Source organism: Phaethon aethereus (genome assembly GCF_964289735.1).
Source record: "Phaethon aethereus genome assembly, chromosome: W".
Taxonomy (NCBI): domain Eukaryota; kingdom Metazoa; phylum Chordata; class Aves; order Phaethontiformes; family Phaethontidae; genus Phaethon; species Phaethon aethereus.
In genome coordinates this window covers 42,889,590-42,907,378 of record NC_138581.1, presented here as the reverse complement: position 1 = coordinate 42,907,378, position 17,789 = coordinate 42,889,590, and the positions used below count along the sequence as shown (strand labels likewise).

Here is a 17,789-nt window from a genome sequence, read left to right as displayed (position 1 = left end):
CATTGCCTGCTGATGGGAAGTAGAGAATAAATGCAGTTGGCATTGGCTCTATCGGCCACGGGGGAAGCTTCTAGCATCTTCTCACAGAAGACACCCGTGCAGCCCCCCGCAACCTTGCCACATAAACTGCATACAACCATAAAATAATTCTAGAATACAAGTCTATTTCTGTAATCTACTGAATTGAAAAGTGTCTTAGGAACACAGTGTAGGTGCTCTGACCTGCAACCACTGGGCATTCACCGATTAAGTCTAAAATGCTCCATTATGCACTTAAAATGTTTTTAGAAGCCAGTTTACTAACACAGCAAAAGGAAGATGCTCTGCAGAAGAGCAAGACCTTTCATGATTGTTTAATAGTTATGGCCATTTTTTTCCAGCTTTTCTGACAAAAAGCCACACCAGAAAGTTTATTTTATATTTTTTGATTGTATGCCAAAGTTCATTAAAGATGAGGTTTTGCTTGTATACAAGTTACTCAAAAATTGTGTCTAGACAGAGATTCATTAGCAGTCTCACTTATTTCAAAGCATAGGATTGTTCAAACAGGCCACAAAAATAATATTGTGTACAAACAATAACTGAAAAAGAGCTGCAGGTTCAAGGAGTTTCCGAATATTACAAATCTTGAGATCTCATCAGGAAATACAAATAAAAGCAAATAAAAGCAGTCACAATATAAAATAGCAGCTCCATGTAGCTTTTTCAAATTTTAACTTTATTCAGAAAGTGTCACTTAGTTCAGTTTGCCTCATTCTTTGAGGCTTCATCAAAGTTTTCGACAAGATCTAGGAAAAGAAAAAAGTTGAAATTAAAGTTTGACCCACTTCTGCTTTGCCAACCCCCCCCCCTCAAAGTTCTACTTCCTATCAAGTGCTTACAAGGCAAAAAAAAATTGAGCTTATAAAATACAGACAAAATAACATTTAAAAGCTTCATGGTTCATTCTTCTTGTTTAAAAAAGAAGTTTTAGATGGTTCATTATAAAGCACAATTCTAAGAGCATTTAACTTCACCATACCCACAACTGGGCAAAGCAATACGGAAAAGGTAGTTACTTACCACTCTTCTTACTGAATATTAAATAATTACCTTCGCCATAGCTAAGGACAAAAATGCTAGCTCAAACCAATGGTCCATCTAAGTCTCACATGGTGTCTGAAAACAATGCCCACAGAAATTCTATAACAGCGCGTGACTAGTCAATACTCTTACTGTACTTGGCCCAATCTTATGCTGCACATGTTATCTCTCTGCAAAATTCACTTCCTTTTCCTCCATTGCGTGCTTGTTCTTACCTGGAACTTCATCATCATCATCATCAACATGACCAGTAGCAACTTTTCCATCCACAGCTGCAAGAACAAGCAATTCAAAAGCATTAGTCAAGCTCACCATAAGCATCTCTATTACAAAGCACAAGATCAAGAACTAATTCATTCAACTGCAGGAAGCATCACGCTTGCAGGCCCTGACCCTGAGAGGGGACTTCAACAACCCAGACAACTGCTAGAAAAGTGGCACAGCGAACTGTAAGCAGTCCAGGAAACTACTGGAGTGCTGTGGTGGGTTGACCTTGGCTGGATGCCAGGTGCCCACCAAGCCACTCTATTACTCCCTCTCCTCAGTCGGGGGGGGCAGGGAAGAAAATGCGAAAAACTCATGGGTCAATATAAAGGCAGTTAATAAAGCAAAAGCAAAGGCCGCACATGGAAGCAGAGGAAAACAAAAGATTTATTCTCTACTTCCCATCAGCAGGTGGTGTCCAACCACTTCCCGGGAAGCAGGACTTCAGTACGCAGAGTGGTTGCTCCGGAAGACAAACGTAATAATGACTGCCCCCCCCTTAGCTTTTATTGCTGAGTGTTCTTGAGGCTTACATATTTTACATAAGCAAGTTATAAGGAAGTCTTAGGATCCTAGGCCTTCAAGGAAAACTAAAGTGTAATTGTGAAGCTGCAGGTAGACACATGTGACTAGAGGCACTTAAAAGATATTAATGTTCCCTGGTGTGAAATATGTTCATCTGATTCGTGTGATGAAGTGTAACCTTCTGTACTTTTATGGATTTCTCCTGCACCATAAAAAGGGGTATTTTACAGGAGAAAGTTAAACTACTTTGCTGGTATATCAGCTCAAACCAGTTTGACCACTGACCACATAGTATTGTGTAAAGAAAGTGCATGCATAAGGTTTGGGGTCATCCTGGGGGCACGCCGAGGAAGATTCGAGAAGACTCTAGCAGGAGAAGAGGGCATGCGCTGAAGAAGACACGCCTGCTCATTAATATGTATTAGAAGACACGCCTATTCATGAATATGTATTAGCAAACAGGATCACGCTGAGGAAGAGTCGAGAAGATTCTAGAAGGAGAAGAGGGCATGCGCCGAAGAAGACACGCCTGTTCATGAATATGTATTAACGGACAGGATATAAACCAGGAACAGGAACTGTACCGCGTGTGTCTTGGTGGAGCAGAGACTCCCGGCGCACCCAGCGCTGTTTGCTTGCCTCTATTCGCTTAATAAATTGTAAATTTGAATTGGAACCCTGTTTGGGACTAAATCATTTATCACAATTGAGGGCTCGTCCAGGATGGTCTTGGTTCCTGAATTCTGACTTGATCTAGGAGGGGCGCCCCACCTTTTGGTGGCTCCTGATCGGGTCGGGTCGGGACTAACGCCATCCTGAACCTGAATAGGGGCAAGCAAAGAATTTGATTTTTTTAATGAGCTCCCTTGCCGGCTGCAGCAGTTTATTTTGCCCGTAATTCTGCGCACAAAGATCCGAACGAAGACGACGGAGTCGTAAGTATTTAAGGTGTATACCGTTCGGTTGGGTGGGATTCGTTTGCCTGTGTGTGTAAGAGTGTGACTGAGACGGAACCTAGTTCCAAAGCGATTGTGGAGGTCTTCCAACCGCGGTTCCAATCTCCCGCGAGGGACTTGGCCGGTGAAGGACCGAAGCGATTCTTAGAGGATTCGTGGGTGGGTGATAGGTCCTAAACCCCCTGCAAGACACTCTTACTGGTAGCCAAGGGCTGTAGGAATTGCCACAGTAAAAATTCCTAGATGGGTCAGACGAAATCGAGAACCCAGGACCAGAAGAAAGGGAGCGAATTACTAGAAATACCTCCGGAGAGTCCATTAGGAATAATGATTGAAAATTGGAATGATAGGGGCCCCAGAAAAGGAAAAAGTAAATTAAAATTAGTTCAATATTGTATGGTAGAATGGCCAAAAGAACCTTTGAGACCACATGTCTTTTGGCCCATTTTTGGATCTTTTGAAGACTGGGTCTGCCAGGCCTTAAATATATATGTTAATTCAAAGGAACCTTTTAGTCAGGAGGAAAGTGATTATGCAGGATTATGGGACAGAACTTTACGTCCTTTTCCAGCCTCAATACTTACATTAAAAACAGATAAAAAGTTTGAGGAAGAAGAGGGGAAAAGTGAAAAGGAAAAAGATGGTAAATGGGAGCCACTGGATAACATACCGCCTCCATATTCTAATAATCCATCTCCGGCGGCGGCTCCCCCTCCAGTGGCCGTAGTACCTCTATCTGTACCACCGTTGCCCCTATCTCCACCACCAACAGCACCGGAATTAGATCGACCTCCGGCTGCATGTACGAGAAGTAGGACTGCTGTATCTGAGGGAGCTTCTCTATATCCCTGTCGTGGTTTAGCCCCAGCCGGCAACTAAGCACCACGCAGCCGCTCGCTCACTCCCCCTCCTGCAGTGGGACGGGGGAGAGAATTAGGAAAAACCTCGTGGGTTGAGATAAACACGGTTTAATAGGACAGAAAGAAAGAAGGGAACAACAATGATAATACCAACAAAGGAATGTACAAGAACAAGTGAGGCCCAATACAGAAATTGCTCACCATCCGGCGATCGACAGCCCGTCCCCGAGCAGCGATTTCCGCCCCCCGGCCAACTCCAGTTTATGTACTGGGCATGACGTCGGATGGTAGGGAATATCTCTTTGGCCAGTCTGAGTCAGCTGTCCCGGCTGTGTCCCCTCCCAGCTCCCCGTGCACCCCCAGCCTGCTCGCTGGCAGGCCAGCACAAGAAGCTGGACTGTCCTTGACGGCTCAGCAACAACCCAAAACATCAGCACATTATCAACAGTTCCTCATCCCAAATCCAAAACACAGTCTCACACTGGCTTCTGTGAAGAAAACCAGCTCTATCCTGGCTGAAACCAGGACAGTATCCACCCCTTATTCCATACCATTTACGTCACGCCCAGGTCCTATACTTTTCAATACATTCCAATTATTCATTATTACTCTTCCTGTCTTTTAATATATACACACAGATATCACTTTCTTAGTCCATGGGCCATCACTTTAAAATGTCTATGGAGTTCAGTCAGTCCATGACTCTGGGCTTCATCCATCATAGCAGTCTCTCAGGGCAGGGGAGATGGTATGTGGTGTTGGATTGTTATCTAGCACAGTCCATGTCCATGATCTGCAGGTCGAAGATGTCGATCTCGAGGGATTTGTTGGGCGCAAGCTGCTGAAGCCAGTTCTGGTTTCATCACTGCTGCACGTTGCTTGGTTTCAGTGAAGCTCATTCTTCATCAGTCTGGGTGATTCTTACTATAATACCATTGATATGGTAGATAGCAGCCATAGTAGTAATGTCATACTGAACGATTAACATAATACAATTCAAATCATTGACTGTTTTCACCCAAAATCAAGTCTCCTTGAGGTACACATCGGACTTCCCCATCCTTCCGCATTACCCACCAAGTGCACCCAGGTCCCTGGGCAAAGGCAATCCCACGAACGGGTTTGCCTTTTCCTAATGCAGGAGTAACCCAGACTGTCTTCCCCAGCATGTTTCTCACATGCACCACAGGGACTTTATCCCCTTCTACAGTACGTAGAAGTTTTGATTGGGCAGGGCCGGCTCTATTAGTAGATCCCCTAGTGTTGACTAACCAGGTGGCTTTGGCTAAATGTTTATCCCAATGTTTGAATGTCCCATCACCCATTGCTCTCAGTGTAGTCTTTAACAGTCCGTTGTATCGTTCAATTTTTCCGGAAGCTGGTGCATGATAGGGGATACGATACACCCACTCAATGCCGTGCTCTTTGGCCCAGGTGTCTATGAGGTTGTTTCGGAAATGAGTCCCATTGTCTGACTCAATTCTTTCGGGGGTGCCATGTCGCCATAAGACTTGCTTTTCAAGGCCCAGGATAGTGTTCCGGGCGGTGGCATGGGGCACAGGGTATGTTTCCAGCCATCCGGTGGTTGCTTCCACCATGGTAAGCACATAGCGCTTGCCTTGGCGAGTTTGTGGAAGTGTGATATAGTCAATCTGCCAGGCCTCCCCATATTTATATTTCAACCATCGTCCTTCATACCAGAGGGGCTTTAACCGCTTGGCTTGTCTGATCACAGCACACGTTTCACATTCATGGATAACCTGTGCAATAGCATCCATGGTCAGGTCCACCCCTCGATCCCGAGCCCATCTATATGTTGCATCTCTTCCCTGATGGCCTGAGGTGTCATGGGCCCACCGAGCTATAAATAATTCACCCTTATGTTGCCAGTCCAGATCCACCTGAGCCACTTCAATCTTAGCAGCCTGATCCACCTGATGTTTGTTTTGATGTTCTTCAGTGGCCCGACTCTTGGGTACGTGAGCATCTACGTGACGTACTTTTATGACCAGATTCTCTAGTCGGGCAGCAATATCTTGCCACAATTCAGCAGCCCAGATGGGCTTGCCTCTGCGTTGCCAGTTGCTCTGCTTCCATTGCTGCAGCCACCCCCATAGAGCATTTGCTACCATCCATGAGTCAGTATAAAGATAGAGTACTGGCCATTTTTCTCGTTCAGCAATATCTAAAGCCAGCTGGATGGCTTTCACCTCCGCAAACTGACTTGATTCACCTTGTCCTTCAGCCACTTCTGCAACTCGTCGTATAGGGCTCCATACAGCAGCTTTCCACCTTCGATGTTTGCCTACAATACGACAGGACCCATCAGTAAATAGGGCATATTGCCTTTCGTTCTCTGGCAGTTCATTATATGGTGGAGCCTCTTCAGCACGCGCCACCTCCTCTTCCGGTGATATTCCAAAATCTTTGCCTTCTGGCGAGTCCATGATCACTTCCAAGATTCCCGGGCGATTAAGATTTCCTATTCGAGCCCGCTGTGTAATAAGCGCGACCCACTTACTCCACGTAGCATCAGTCGCATGATGTGTAGAGGGGACCCTCCCTTTGAACATCCAGCCCAGCACCGGCAGTCGGGGTGCCAGGAGGAGCTGTGCTTCAGTACCAACCACTTCTGAGGCAGCTCAAACTCCTTCATATGCCGCCAATATCTCCTTTTCAGTTGGAGTATAGCGGGACTCAGATCCCCTATATCCTCGACTCCAGAACCCTAGAGGTAGACCTCGAGTCTCTCCTGGTGCCTTCTGCCAGAGACTCCAGGTAGGGCCATTCTCCCCGGCTGCCGTGTAGAGCGCATTTTTAACATCTTGTCCTGCCCGGACTGGCCCGAGGGCTACAGCATGAACTATCTCCTGTTTGATTTGTTCGAAGGCTTGTCGTTGCTCAGGGCCCCATTTAAAATCGTTCTTCTTCCGGGTCACTTGATAAAGAGGGCTTACAATCAGACTGTAATTTGGAATATGCATTCTCCAGAAACCCACAACGCCCAAAAATGCTTGTGTTTCGTTTTTTGCTAGTTGGTGGAGACATAGCTGTTATTTTGTTGATCACATCCGTTGGGATCTGTCGACGTCCATCTTGCCATTTTATTCCTAAAAACTGGATCTCCTGTGCAGGTCCCTTGACCTTACTTTGTTTTATAGCAAAACCAGCTTTCAGAAGGACTTGAATTATTTTCTTCCCTTTCTCGAAAACTTCTTCTGCTGTGTTGCCCCATACGATGATGTCATCAATGTATTGCAGATGCTCTGGAGCTTCACCCTGTTCCAGTGCAGTTTGTATCAGCCCATGGCAAATGGTAGGGCTGTGTTTCCACCCCTGGGGAAGTCGATTCCAGGTATATTGGACACCCCTCCAAGGGAAAGCAAACTGTGGCCTGCACTCTGCCGCCAAAGGGATCGAGAAAAACGCGTTAGCAATATCAATGGTGGCGTACCACTTGGCTGCCTTTGACTCCAGTTCATATTGAAGTTCTAGCATGTCCGGCACAGCAGCGCTCAGTGGCGGCGTGACTTCATTCAGGCCACGATAGTCTACTGTCAGTCTCCACTCTCCATTAGACTTTCGCACTGGCCATATGGGGCTGTTAAAGGGTGAGCAAGTCTTGCTGATCACTCTTTGGCTCTCCAGCCGACGAATCAGCTCATGGATGGGGATCAGGGAGTCTCTGTTGGTGCGATATTGCCGCCGGTGCACTGTTGTGGTAGCGATCGGCACCTGTTGTTCTTTGACCCTGAGCAACCCCACCACAGAAGGGTCCTCTGAGAGACCAGGCAAGGTGGACAGCTGTTTAATTTCTTCCGTCTCCAAGGCAGCTATACGTAAAGCCCACCGGTACCCTTTTGGATCCTTGAAATACCCTCTCCTGAGGTAGTCTATGCCCAGGATGCACGGAGCCTCTGGGCCAGTCACAATGGGGTGCTTCTGCCACTCATTCCCAGTTAGGCTCACTTCGGCCTCCAGCAGAGTCAGCTGTTGGGATCCCCCTGTCACTCCAGAAATACAGATGGGTTCTGCACCTATATGGCTTGATGGCATCAGGGTACATTGTGCACCGGTGTCCACTAAAGCCTTATATTCCTGTGGTTCTGATGTGCCAGGCCATCTAATCCACACAGTCCAATAAACTCGGTTGTCCCTCTCCTCCGCCTGGCTGGAGGCAGGGCCCCTCTAGTCCTGCTCATAGTACTCGTTACCCACTTCTTGTAAATAGGAATCAGAAGTCCCTTCAAGAGGATCAGAGGTGAGATCAGCTCTTCTATTCTTTCTGGGAAGCTGCCCACTGGAAAGTGGAGCGACGATTTTTCTCGAGGAACCCGAACCCCCTTTTGTAATTGTTTTTCCTTGCAGCTCGCGTACTCGTGCCTCTAGGGTCGAGGTAGGTTTTCCATCCCACCTCCTCATGTCCTCTCCGTAGTCACGCAATTGAAACCACAGGGTGGCTCGCGGTGTGTATCCTCTGTATCTTCTCTCTTGAGCAGAAGAGCGCTTACTCCTAATGGCTGAGACACTGGTCCGTATGGGTGGAGGGTAGGGCATATCCTCTTTGAATTGCCGGAACTCCCGGGACAGTTTCTCTATAGCAGAGACGCAGGCCCGTAGGGAGGAAGAGAGACTTTCTTCGTATTGCCGGAGTTGGCCAGCCAATTCATCCACCGTTGGTCTCTCTCCGTCTTTCCAGGCCATTACTGCTAATGAGTTGGCATATGATGATGGTGCACTCCGTACAAACTTCCGCCACATAGGTTGCGTGCAATTGACTTCATCTGGATCTTTGGATGATTGTCCATTGTCCAAGTCACCATAAATCACTTCCAGCTGTCGTGGTTTAGCCCCAGCCAGCAACTACGCACCACGCAGCCGCTCGCTCACTCCCCCACGGTGGCACGGGGGAGAGAATTGGAAAAGTGAGGAAACTCATGGTTTGAGATAAAGACAGTTTAATAAGTAAAGCAAAAGCCGCGCACGCAAGCAAAGCAAAACAAGCAATTTGTTCACCACTCCCCATGGGCAGGCAGGTGTTCAGCCATCTCCAGGGAAGCAGGGCTCCGTCACGCGTAATGGTTTCTTGGGAAGACAGACGCCATAACTCCGAACGTCCCTCCACCCCTTCCTTCTTCTTCGTCCCAGCTTTATATACCGAGCATGACGTTATATGGTAGGGAATATCTCTTTGGCCAGCCTGGGTCAGCTGTCCCAGCTGTGTCCCCTCCCAGCTTCCCGTGCACCCCCAGCCTGCTCACTGCAAGCAAGCATGAGAAGCTGGACTGTCCTTGAGTACTTAGCAACAACTCAAAACATCAGCACCTTATCAACATTTTCTCATCCCAGATCCAAAACATAGCCTCACGCTAGCTTCTATGAAGAAAATTAACTCTACCCTGGCTGAAACCAGGACATTATCCACCCCTTATTCCATACCATTTACGTCATGCTCAGGTACCACACTATCCAATATAACCTCATTAACCACCACCCCCCTTCCCATCCTTTAATATAATACACAGATTATCATCCCCTTAGTCCATAGACTTCCCTCCAAAATGTCCATGAAAAGTCTGCTGAGTTCATTTAGTCCATGACTTTGGGCTCCATCCCTTATGGTGGTCACTCAGGACAGGTGAGGTGGGGTGTTGCATGGAGTTACTGGGCACCAAAACCAGCTCAGGTCAGATCACTGCTGCACTGGCACTGCTTCTTGTAAGGCTTGTCCTCCATTCGTTCAGGTGGTTCCTGCTATAGTAGTTCCTATAACATGGAACTCAAATCATGGGTTACAACAGTTTAAAGGTACTTCCATTACAATCTCCACCCCTGGGCCCTTTGTACTGGACCATAGGGTTTAACATTGCAATGAACTCCTCCCCTTGCCCCTGCTCCAGCTTGGACTTATCCACAGACTGCAGTCCCTTCCGTGAGCCACAGTCTCTCCGGGGGTATATCTGCTGCGGCATAGACTTATCCACAGTTGCAGTTACTTCGAGGTGCACCTGCTCCAAAATGGCCGTCTCCACAGGCCACACTACCTCCAGAGATAAATCTGCTCCAACGTGGCCTTACCCATAGTTCCAGTCCCTCCAGGAATATACCTGCACTGTTGAGGGCTTCTCCATGGCCACACACTTTGAGGTGCTCCAAGCATGACCTCATGCACAACCAATAATGCTTCAAGGTGCACCTGCTGCAACATAGACTTATCCACAGCCACAGACGCTTCGAGATGTACCTTCAGCATGGACTTATCCGTGTGCCACAATCCCATCAGAGGTATACCTGCTGCGGCACAGACATAACCATGGCCACAGATGCTTCAGAACCTTTCAGAGGCAGAAGTATAATTGCTAATCGTCTCCACAAGACTGTAGCCAAAATACAGTAACGGCTTTAGTACAGAGCTCAGATGATACCACATTAAGCTCAAGGTCAGTGTTCTAAAAACAAAATTCACAGGCAAGACATTACTAATCATTGCAGAGTACAGCAGCCCGCAGAAACCAACACCGATCCTTAACATGTACAGCAAAGACGAGAGCATGATGCAAATCAAATAAACTGATATTGTGACCTGCAACCGTTATTATCTCAAGCCTCGGGCCCCACGTTGGGCGCCAAAAAGGACTGTCGTGGTTTAGCCCCAGCCGGCAACTAAGCACCACGCAGCCGCTCGCTCACTCCCCCTCCCACAGTGGGACAGGGGAGAGAATTAGGAAAAACCTTGTGGGTTGAGATAAACACGGTTTAATAGGACAGAAAGAAAGAAGGGAACAACAATGATAATACCAACAAAGGAATGTACAAGAACAAGTGAGGCCCAATACAGAAATTGCTCACCATCCGGCGATCGACAGCTCGTCCCCGGGCAGCGATTTCCGCCCCCCGGCCAACTCCAGTTTATGTACTGGGCATGACGTCGGATGGTAGGGAATATCTCTTTGGCCAGTCTGGGTCAGCTGTCCCGGCTGTGTCCCCTCCCAGCTCCCCGTGCACCCCCAGCCTGCTTCCTGGCAGGCCAGCACAAGAAGCTGGACTGTCCTTGACGGCTCAGCAACAACCCAAAACATCAGCACATTATCAACAGTTCCTCATCCCAAATCCAAAACACAGTCTCACACTAGCTTCTGTGAAGAAAACCAGCTCTATCCTGGCTGAAACCAGGACAATCCCTTACGAGAAGTACCCCTCGGAGGCAATCAGGGAGGCATCGGGTTTGTGGCAGTCCCATTAAATACCACAGACGTAAGAAATTTCAAGAAAGAAATGGGGACCCTATTAGATGATCCCCTCGGAGTAGCTGAAAAACTGGACCAATTCCTAGGCCCCAATACTTATACCTGGGAAGAAATACAGTCCATTTTAGGGATCCTATTCACTGTTGAGGAAAGGGGAATGATTAGACAAGCTGGAATGAGAATTTGGGAAAGACAGAATCAGGCAGGACCCCCGGGAGATCAGAAATGGCCAAATGTGGATCCCCACTGGGATCATCAACAACCCCAAGGAAGACAAAATATGAGGGATTTGAGAACGTTAATCATACAGGGAATAAGGGAAGCGGTTCCCCGAGGGCAAAACATTACTAAAGCATTTAATGAACAACAAGGGAAAGACGAATCTCCAACAGAATGGTTGGAGAGGTTGAGGAAAAACCTACAAATGTATTCTGGAATTGATCCGAATACAGTGGCTGGGACCGCACTCCTTAAAACACAATTTGTAGCTAAATCCTGGGGGGATATAAGTAGAAATATTGGAAGATTGGCAAGAAAGAGGATTAGAGGAGTTACTTAGAGAAGCCCAGAAAGTCTATGTTAGGAGGGACGAAGAAAAACAAAAAGCAAAAGCAAAAATTTTTGTAGCAGCAGTAAGGGAAAGTCAGAAAAATAAGACGACTCCTGGAGAGAAAAGAGAAAAAAGAATAGAGCAGACACCCCGGGGACAGCCTTATCGAGAAAGATTTACAATTCCCCTCTGTTACTACTGTACCAAGAGGGGACATGTTCAGAACTGCCGTAAGCGGGAACAAGATGAGAAGATGTTCAAAGAAGACTAGGGGTGTCAGGGGCTCTATCTTCTGGGGACTTCAACATCAACAGAGCCCTTGATAAAATTATTAATTGGTCCCCATAAAGAGGAAGTTTTATTTTTAGTGGATACAGGGGCCGAAAAGTCAACCATTCAAAAACTTCCAAAAGGAATAGAAAAAGGGAAGAGTTACATGTCAGTAGTAGGAGCAAAAGGAGAGCCTTTTAAAGTAAATATATTGAAAGATGTAGAAGTAGAAACAGAAAAGAAAATTTGTCTTAATGATTTACTTTTGCTCCCTGAAGCGGAATACAATTTATTAGGAAGGGATTTGATTTTGATGTTAAACTTGAGCATTCAGAGTCAAGGGGACAAATTGCAGATTAAATTATACACTTTAACACAAGAGGATGAAGAAGCTATTAACCCCTCAGTGTGGTATAAGGAAGGGGAAACTGGAAAGATAAAAACCTGTAGTTGACAGACTTTTGGAAAAAGGAACCCTTGCAAATCCTTATACTTTATTGAGTCATATATCTCCCAAATATACTTGGTATAGTGTAATAGATTTGAAAGATGCTTTTTGGGCCTGTCCTCTGGATGAGGGATCCAGAGATTATTTTGCCTTTGAGTGGGAGGACCCCGAAACAGGACGAAAACAACAATTAAGATGGACTGTGTTACCACAAGGGTTTACAGAGTCACCAAATCTATTTGGACAAACTTTAGAAAAAATTCTACAAGATTTCACAATACCTAAGGAGGTAAAATTATTGCAATATGTGGACGATTTATTAGTAGCAGGAGAAACTGAAGAGGGGATCCGAAAAGCCACCATTAAATTGTTAAATTTTCTAGGGGAAAAGGGATTAAAGGTGTCCCGATCAAAGCTACAGTTTGTAGAACAAGAAGTAAAATACTTAGGACATTGGTTGAGTAAGGGAAGGAAGAAGTTAGATCCTGATAGGGTATCTGGGATTCTATCCTTAAGACCCCCACAAACTAAAACGGAAATTAGGCAAATACTGGGATTATTAGGATATTGTAGACCATGGCTTGAAAATTATAGTGATAAAGTAAAATTCTTATATGAAAAATTAACTAATATCCAACTTAAATGGTTTATTGAAGATGATCAGAGATTTGAGGAAGTAAAAAAGGCATTAATACAAGCACCTGTATTGAGCCTCCCAGAACTAGAAAAACCTTTCTATCTCTTTGTGAATACATCAAGCCAGACAGCATATGGAGTTCTTACTCAAGACTGGGCAGGAATCAAAAAACCCGTGGGGTATTGTTCTAAGTTACTTGATCCAGTAAGCAGAGGATGGCCTGCTTGTCTCCAAGCTTTGGTTGCTACAGCATTATTAATAGAAGAAGTTAGGAAGATTACCTTTAGTGCTCCTTTAAAAGTGTATACCCCACACAATGTCAGAAATGTTTTACAACAAAAAGCGGAAAAATGGTTAACGGACAGCCAAATCCTAAAGTATGAAGCAATACTAATAGACTCCCCTGACTTAGAACTGAGGGTGACTTCTGCTCAGAGTCCAGCACAATTTTTGTTTGGAGAACCATCAGAGGTATTACAACATAACTGTTTAGAGGTAATTGAGACCCAGACAAAGGTGAGACCAGATTTAAGAGATGCTGATTTGGAAAATGGAGAAGCGCTGTTTATAGATGGCTCCTCCAGAGTGGTAGAAGGGAAGAGGAAATCGGGGTATGCAATAATTAATAAGGACTTGGAACTTGTGGAATCAGGACCTCTGAGTCCATCATGGTCAGCTCAGGCTTGTGAGCTGTATGCCCTATGTAGGGCCCTGGAATTATTAACAGGAAGAAGTGGGACTATATTTACAGATTCTAAATACGCATATGGGGTGGTCCACACTTTTGGAAAAATTTGGGAAGAAAGAGGTTTGATTAATACTCAAGTGTTGGGATCACTCTGCACGGCTCGACCTTAAGGAGAAGGAGCTGCAGCATTGAGAAGCTGGTAAACAGCTAGATATCTGCACGGCTCGGCCTTGAGAAGAGGGAGCTGTGGCACTGGGAAGCTGGTAAACAGCTGGACATCTGCAGGGCTCGGCCTTGAGGAGAAGGAGCTGTGGTAAACAGCTAAGAAGCAGCACTGTATAAGACAAACAGGATGGAACCCGGACCACGTAGCAGTAAGCGCAAGTAGGAGGAGTATGATAATGCACTCTTTAGAGCTAAGCCAATGATTGTAAGACAAGTATGCATAAAGTAGAACTTAGTGTATAAATATGTGTAAGGTTTTGCAATAAAGTTGAAGCTTGCTTTATCACTCATATTGAGTCGACTGCATGCCTTCCCTCGCTCGTCGCAAGTGGCGCCCGAACAGGGACCCCCATCCTTGTTTTTCACCGGACAGCGAGATCGGAGAAGCACTGGTAGCAGCGACCAGGGAGCAGAAGATCGGCGGACGCTGCCGCGGCGCGCCTGATCCGTGCTTGAACCCAGGATAATTAAGAAGGGGTTCGCCGTCCGAAAGAAGGCTACCCAAGGGAAAAGGCTGCAAAAATAATTGACTGGATAATTAAGAAGGTCAACGTAGCGCGCAATGGAAATAGAGGTAGCATTCGAAACCTTAAAATGCTTTTTAGAAAAGCGGGGAGTAAGCCAATTAAAAGATCTGGCTGGGTTAATTGCGTTAGGGAAAGCGAAAGGGTTTTTTAAAGACCCTGAAAGTATGTTTGAAGTAGACGAGTGGCGTTCTTATGGAGATTGTTTGTGGGATCTAGTAATCGATGATGATAAATCAGCAAAAAAGTTAATGAAATCTTGGAGAGATGTTATTAATTGCATGAAAAGATATAAAGCTGAAAAGCGAATAGCTACAGCTGCCTCTAATCGGCTCGAGCAGTCTGATCCTGCCGCTGGACGTCTCACAGCAGGGGGTGACTATTTTTCACCTCCGCCTTCGGGAATTCCTGTTCCCGTCGTTCGCCGACCCTCTCATCCCCCTCCTGATCCACCGACAGAAAGGGCTTGTCCCTCCGCACTGCCGGGGGAGAGGGAGGGGGAGAGGGGAGGTCCAAGAGAGGAAGAGAGTAGCGGTCAGGAGACTGCTCAAGCTGATAGTCTTCTAAAGGCCACCCCCAAGCCATCCCAAGCTTATCGACAGCTGCGTTTAGTGGGGATTGGTTGGGACAAAATAGCACGAGAAGCTGTTGAACAAAAAGATTTTGATTTATTAGATCAAATTAACCCTCAAGCCTTCCCGGTAATCTACCAGGTAGATAATGCGGGGGCTATGACTGGGGTGCATGAGGCCCTAGATTGGAAAATATTAAATCAATTACGAAACACAGTTAATGAGTCGGGAGTGCATAGCGAGCCTGCAAGGCAAATGCTAAACTATATCTGGGGTAGCGGGATGCTATGTCCAGAAGATATTAAGAACATAATGAGACTTATTTTGAAGCAATCACAACAATTACTTTGGCAAGCCCACTGGCAAAGACTTTGTGAAATATCTGCGCACTCGCCTCGAGCCCCAAATGATCGTTTGGCTGGAATAACTGTAGAACAGCTAATGGGTATAGGTCCTTTTGCCTCTGTAGAAATACAGATGCAAACTGGCCCAGACGTGTTGTTAGAATCTATGAAGTTAGCGCGAGAGGCCTTGCAGAAAGTTAAAACTGCACCAGTTACTCCCTCATATATGTCAATCAAACAAGGGAGAGAGGAGCCTTTTGCATCTTTTGTAGATAGAGTCACAGATGCTATTAACCACGCAGATATGGCAGATTTTATGAAAGGACCTTTGCTGAGACAGTGTGTATTAGAGAATTGTAATACTTACACGAAGGGCATCCTTGTCACCTTACCCTTAGACGCCAGCATAGAAGTCATGTTAGAGCGAATGAGTAGAGTTCCTGTAGGAGCTCAAGCCATGTTAGTTGAGACAATCAAAGAACTAGGGGAAAATTTAGTCAAAGCGCAGGGACAGGCGTTTGCAGCCCTTGCCCCACTGAAGCCTCCGGATGCCCACCAAAGCAAGATGACTGGCCGAAGAGAGTATAAGTGTTTCCGATGTGGCCGCCCAGGACATGTCCGCCAACAATGTCGGGAGCCACAAGTGTGGTGCCAGAACTGTCAAATGAACAATCATAATACTACAGCCTGCCGGCGTTCGGGAAACGGGAAACTGAGCGCCAAGAGCCGCAGCGCGCCGACACCAATTGCGGCTCCGGTCACCTTCAGACCAATGACAGCCCCCAACCAAATAACAGTGCAGAGAAATCAGACGCCATTGCCCAGCTTCGACCAGCAACCCAACTTCAACCAGCAACCAGGGGGAGCCTCGGACTGGATCTGGCGACAGCAGTAGATGTCACGCTAATTGACGACCGGCCGCAAAAAATTGCTACAGGAATTAAAGGACCCATAGTTATCAATGGACAATCTCATGGAGCGTTGTTGTTAGGGCGATCATCCAGTGGTCTCCAAGGACTTTTTATATTACCAGGAGTAATCGATTGTGACTTTACAGGAGAAATCTATATAGTTGTACAAACAAACTTCCCACCAGTTCATATCCCAAAGGGAAGCCGCATCGCCCAACTTGTACCGATTCAACAATTAACTCAACAGATGGCAGCGGAGACCGCTCAATTTCGTGGATCAAGTGGATTTGGATCTACAGGAGGACTGGCAATGTTAGCTATACCAATGAACCAGCGCCCACTCGCTCGCGTCACACTTTTACATGGAACTGATAAAAAACAGCTATCAGCACTTTTAGACACGGGTGCCGACATTACCATCATCGCCAACAACCAGTGGCCTAATCACTGGCCTTTACAGAATGCAATAGGGGGAGTAGAAGGAGTGGGAGGAACGGCATCTGTTCAGCGCAGTCAACAAAGAATACACATTGTCATTGATGGGAGAATTGCATCAATTTATGTGACAGTTATGCCCCTACCAACAGGAGTTAACGCACTTATTGGACGAGATGTGCTGAATCAATTAGGAGTTATTCTTACTACAGAACCACCTTTTTAGGTACGGTCACTGCCACGTGGACTTTCCCGATCCCGTTGAAGTGGCTAACAAACGAGCCTGTATGGATCAGGCAGTGGCCGTTGAAAAGGGAAAGTCTGCAACAAGCACATCTGTTGGTGCAAGAGCAACTGATGCAAGGTCATCTCAAACCTTCTACCAGTCCTTGGAATACACCCATATTTGTAATCAAGAAAAAATCCGGAAAGTATCGACTACTTCATGATCTGAGAGCAGTGAATCAACAAATGCAAGCTATGGGAGCCCTGCAACCAGGCCTTCCAAATCCGGCCATGTTACCCACAGGATGGCATCTTTTAATAATTGATCTGAAAGACTGTTTTTTTACAATTCAGCTGCACCCCGATGACACTCAAAGATTTGCCTTTACCTTACCAGCCATCAACAGAGAAGGGCCTGATTTGCGGTTTGAGTGGACTGTACTACCTCAAGGCATGAAAAATAGTCCCACCTTGTGTCAATTGTTCGTTGATGCAGCTTTAAAGCCTGTTCGAGAGGCATGGCCCCAAACAACTATCTATCACTATATGGACGATATCTTGTTTGCACAAGAGCGACCTTTTTTGCTGCAACAAGAAACATTTTTACAACAGCAGCTTCAAACTAAAAATCTCATGATAGCAGTAGAGAAAATCCAGCGGTCTCCAGTGTGGAAATACCTTGGCTGGAACATCAGTGAATCACAAGTGAGCCCACAAAAATTAACCATACGAACAGAGATTCACACCTCAAATGATGCACAAAAACTATTGGGTGACTTACAATGGCTGCGTCCTGTGGCAGGAATTGCAAATGATGAGTTAGAGGTCTTACGTCCCTTATTAAAAGGAACCAATCCAGCCAGCGTCGTCACACTGACAGAGCCACAAAAAACCATGATTCGAGAACTCAGTGCCCACATCGTTGACCGAGCAGTGGATCGTATTGACCCTGACTTACCTGTGGACTTAACCGTTTTGCACGGCCCCACACATTTTATTGGTGCACTCACGCAATGCAAAAAGAA

General features: G+C 46.1%; 1 protein-coding gene across 2 annotated transcripts in view; it reads right to left on the bottom strand.

Moving 5' to 3' along the window:
• Positions 1 to 741: 741 nt before the first annotated feature.
• Positions 742 to 17,789, bottom strand: part of LOC309415270 (transcription factor BTF3-like) — a gene marked incomplete at both ends in the record, with an annotated part of 28,194 nt that continues 11,146 nt past the window's right edge. Inside the window, 2 exons of one of the 2 annotated variants that reach the window (XM_082012738.1) lie at positions 742 to 788; positions 1,299 to 1,355. In XM_082012738.1, coding sequence (XP_081868864.1) covers positions 742 to 788; positions 1,299 to 1,355 — 104 coding nt within the window. The remainder of the gene's footprint in view (positions 789 to 1,298; positions 1,356 to 17,789) is intronic. The other variant, XM_082012739.1, reaches the window with a different exon arrangement.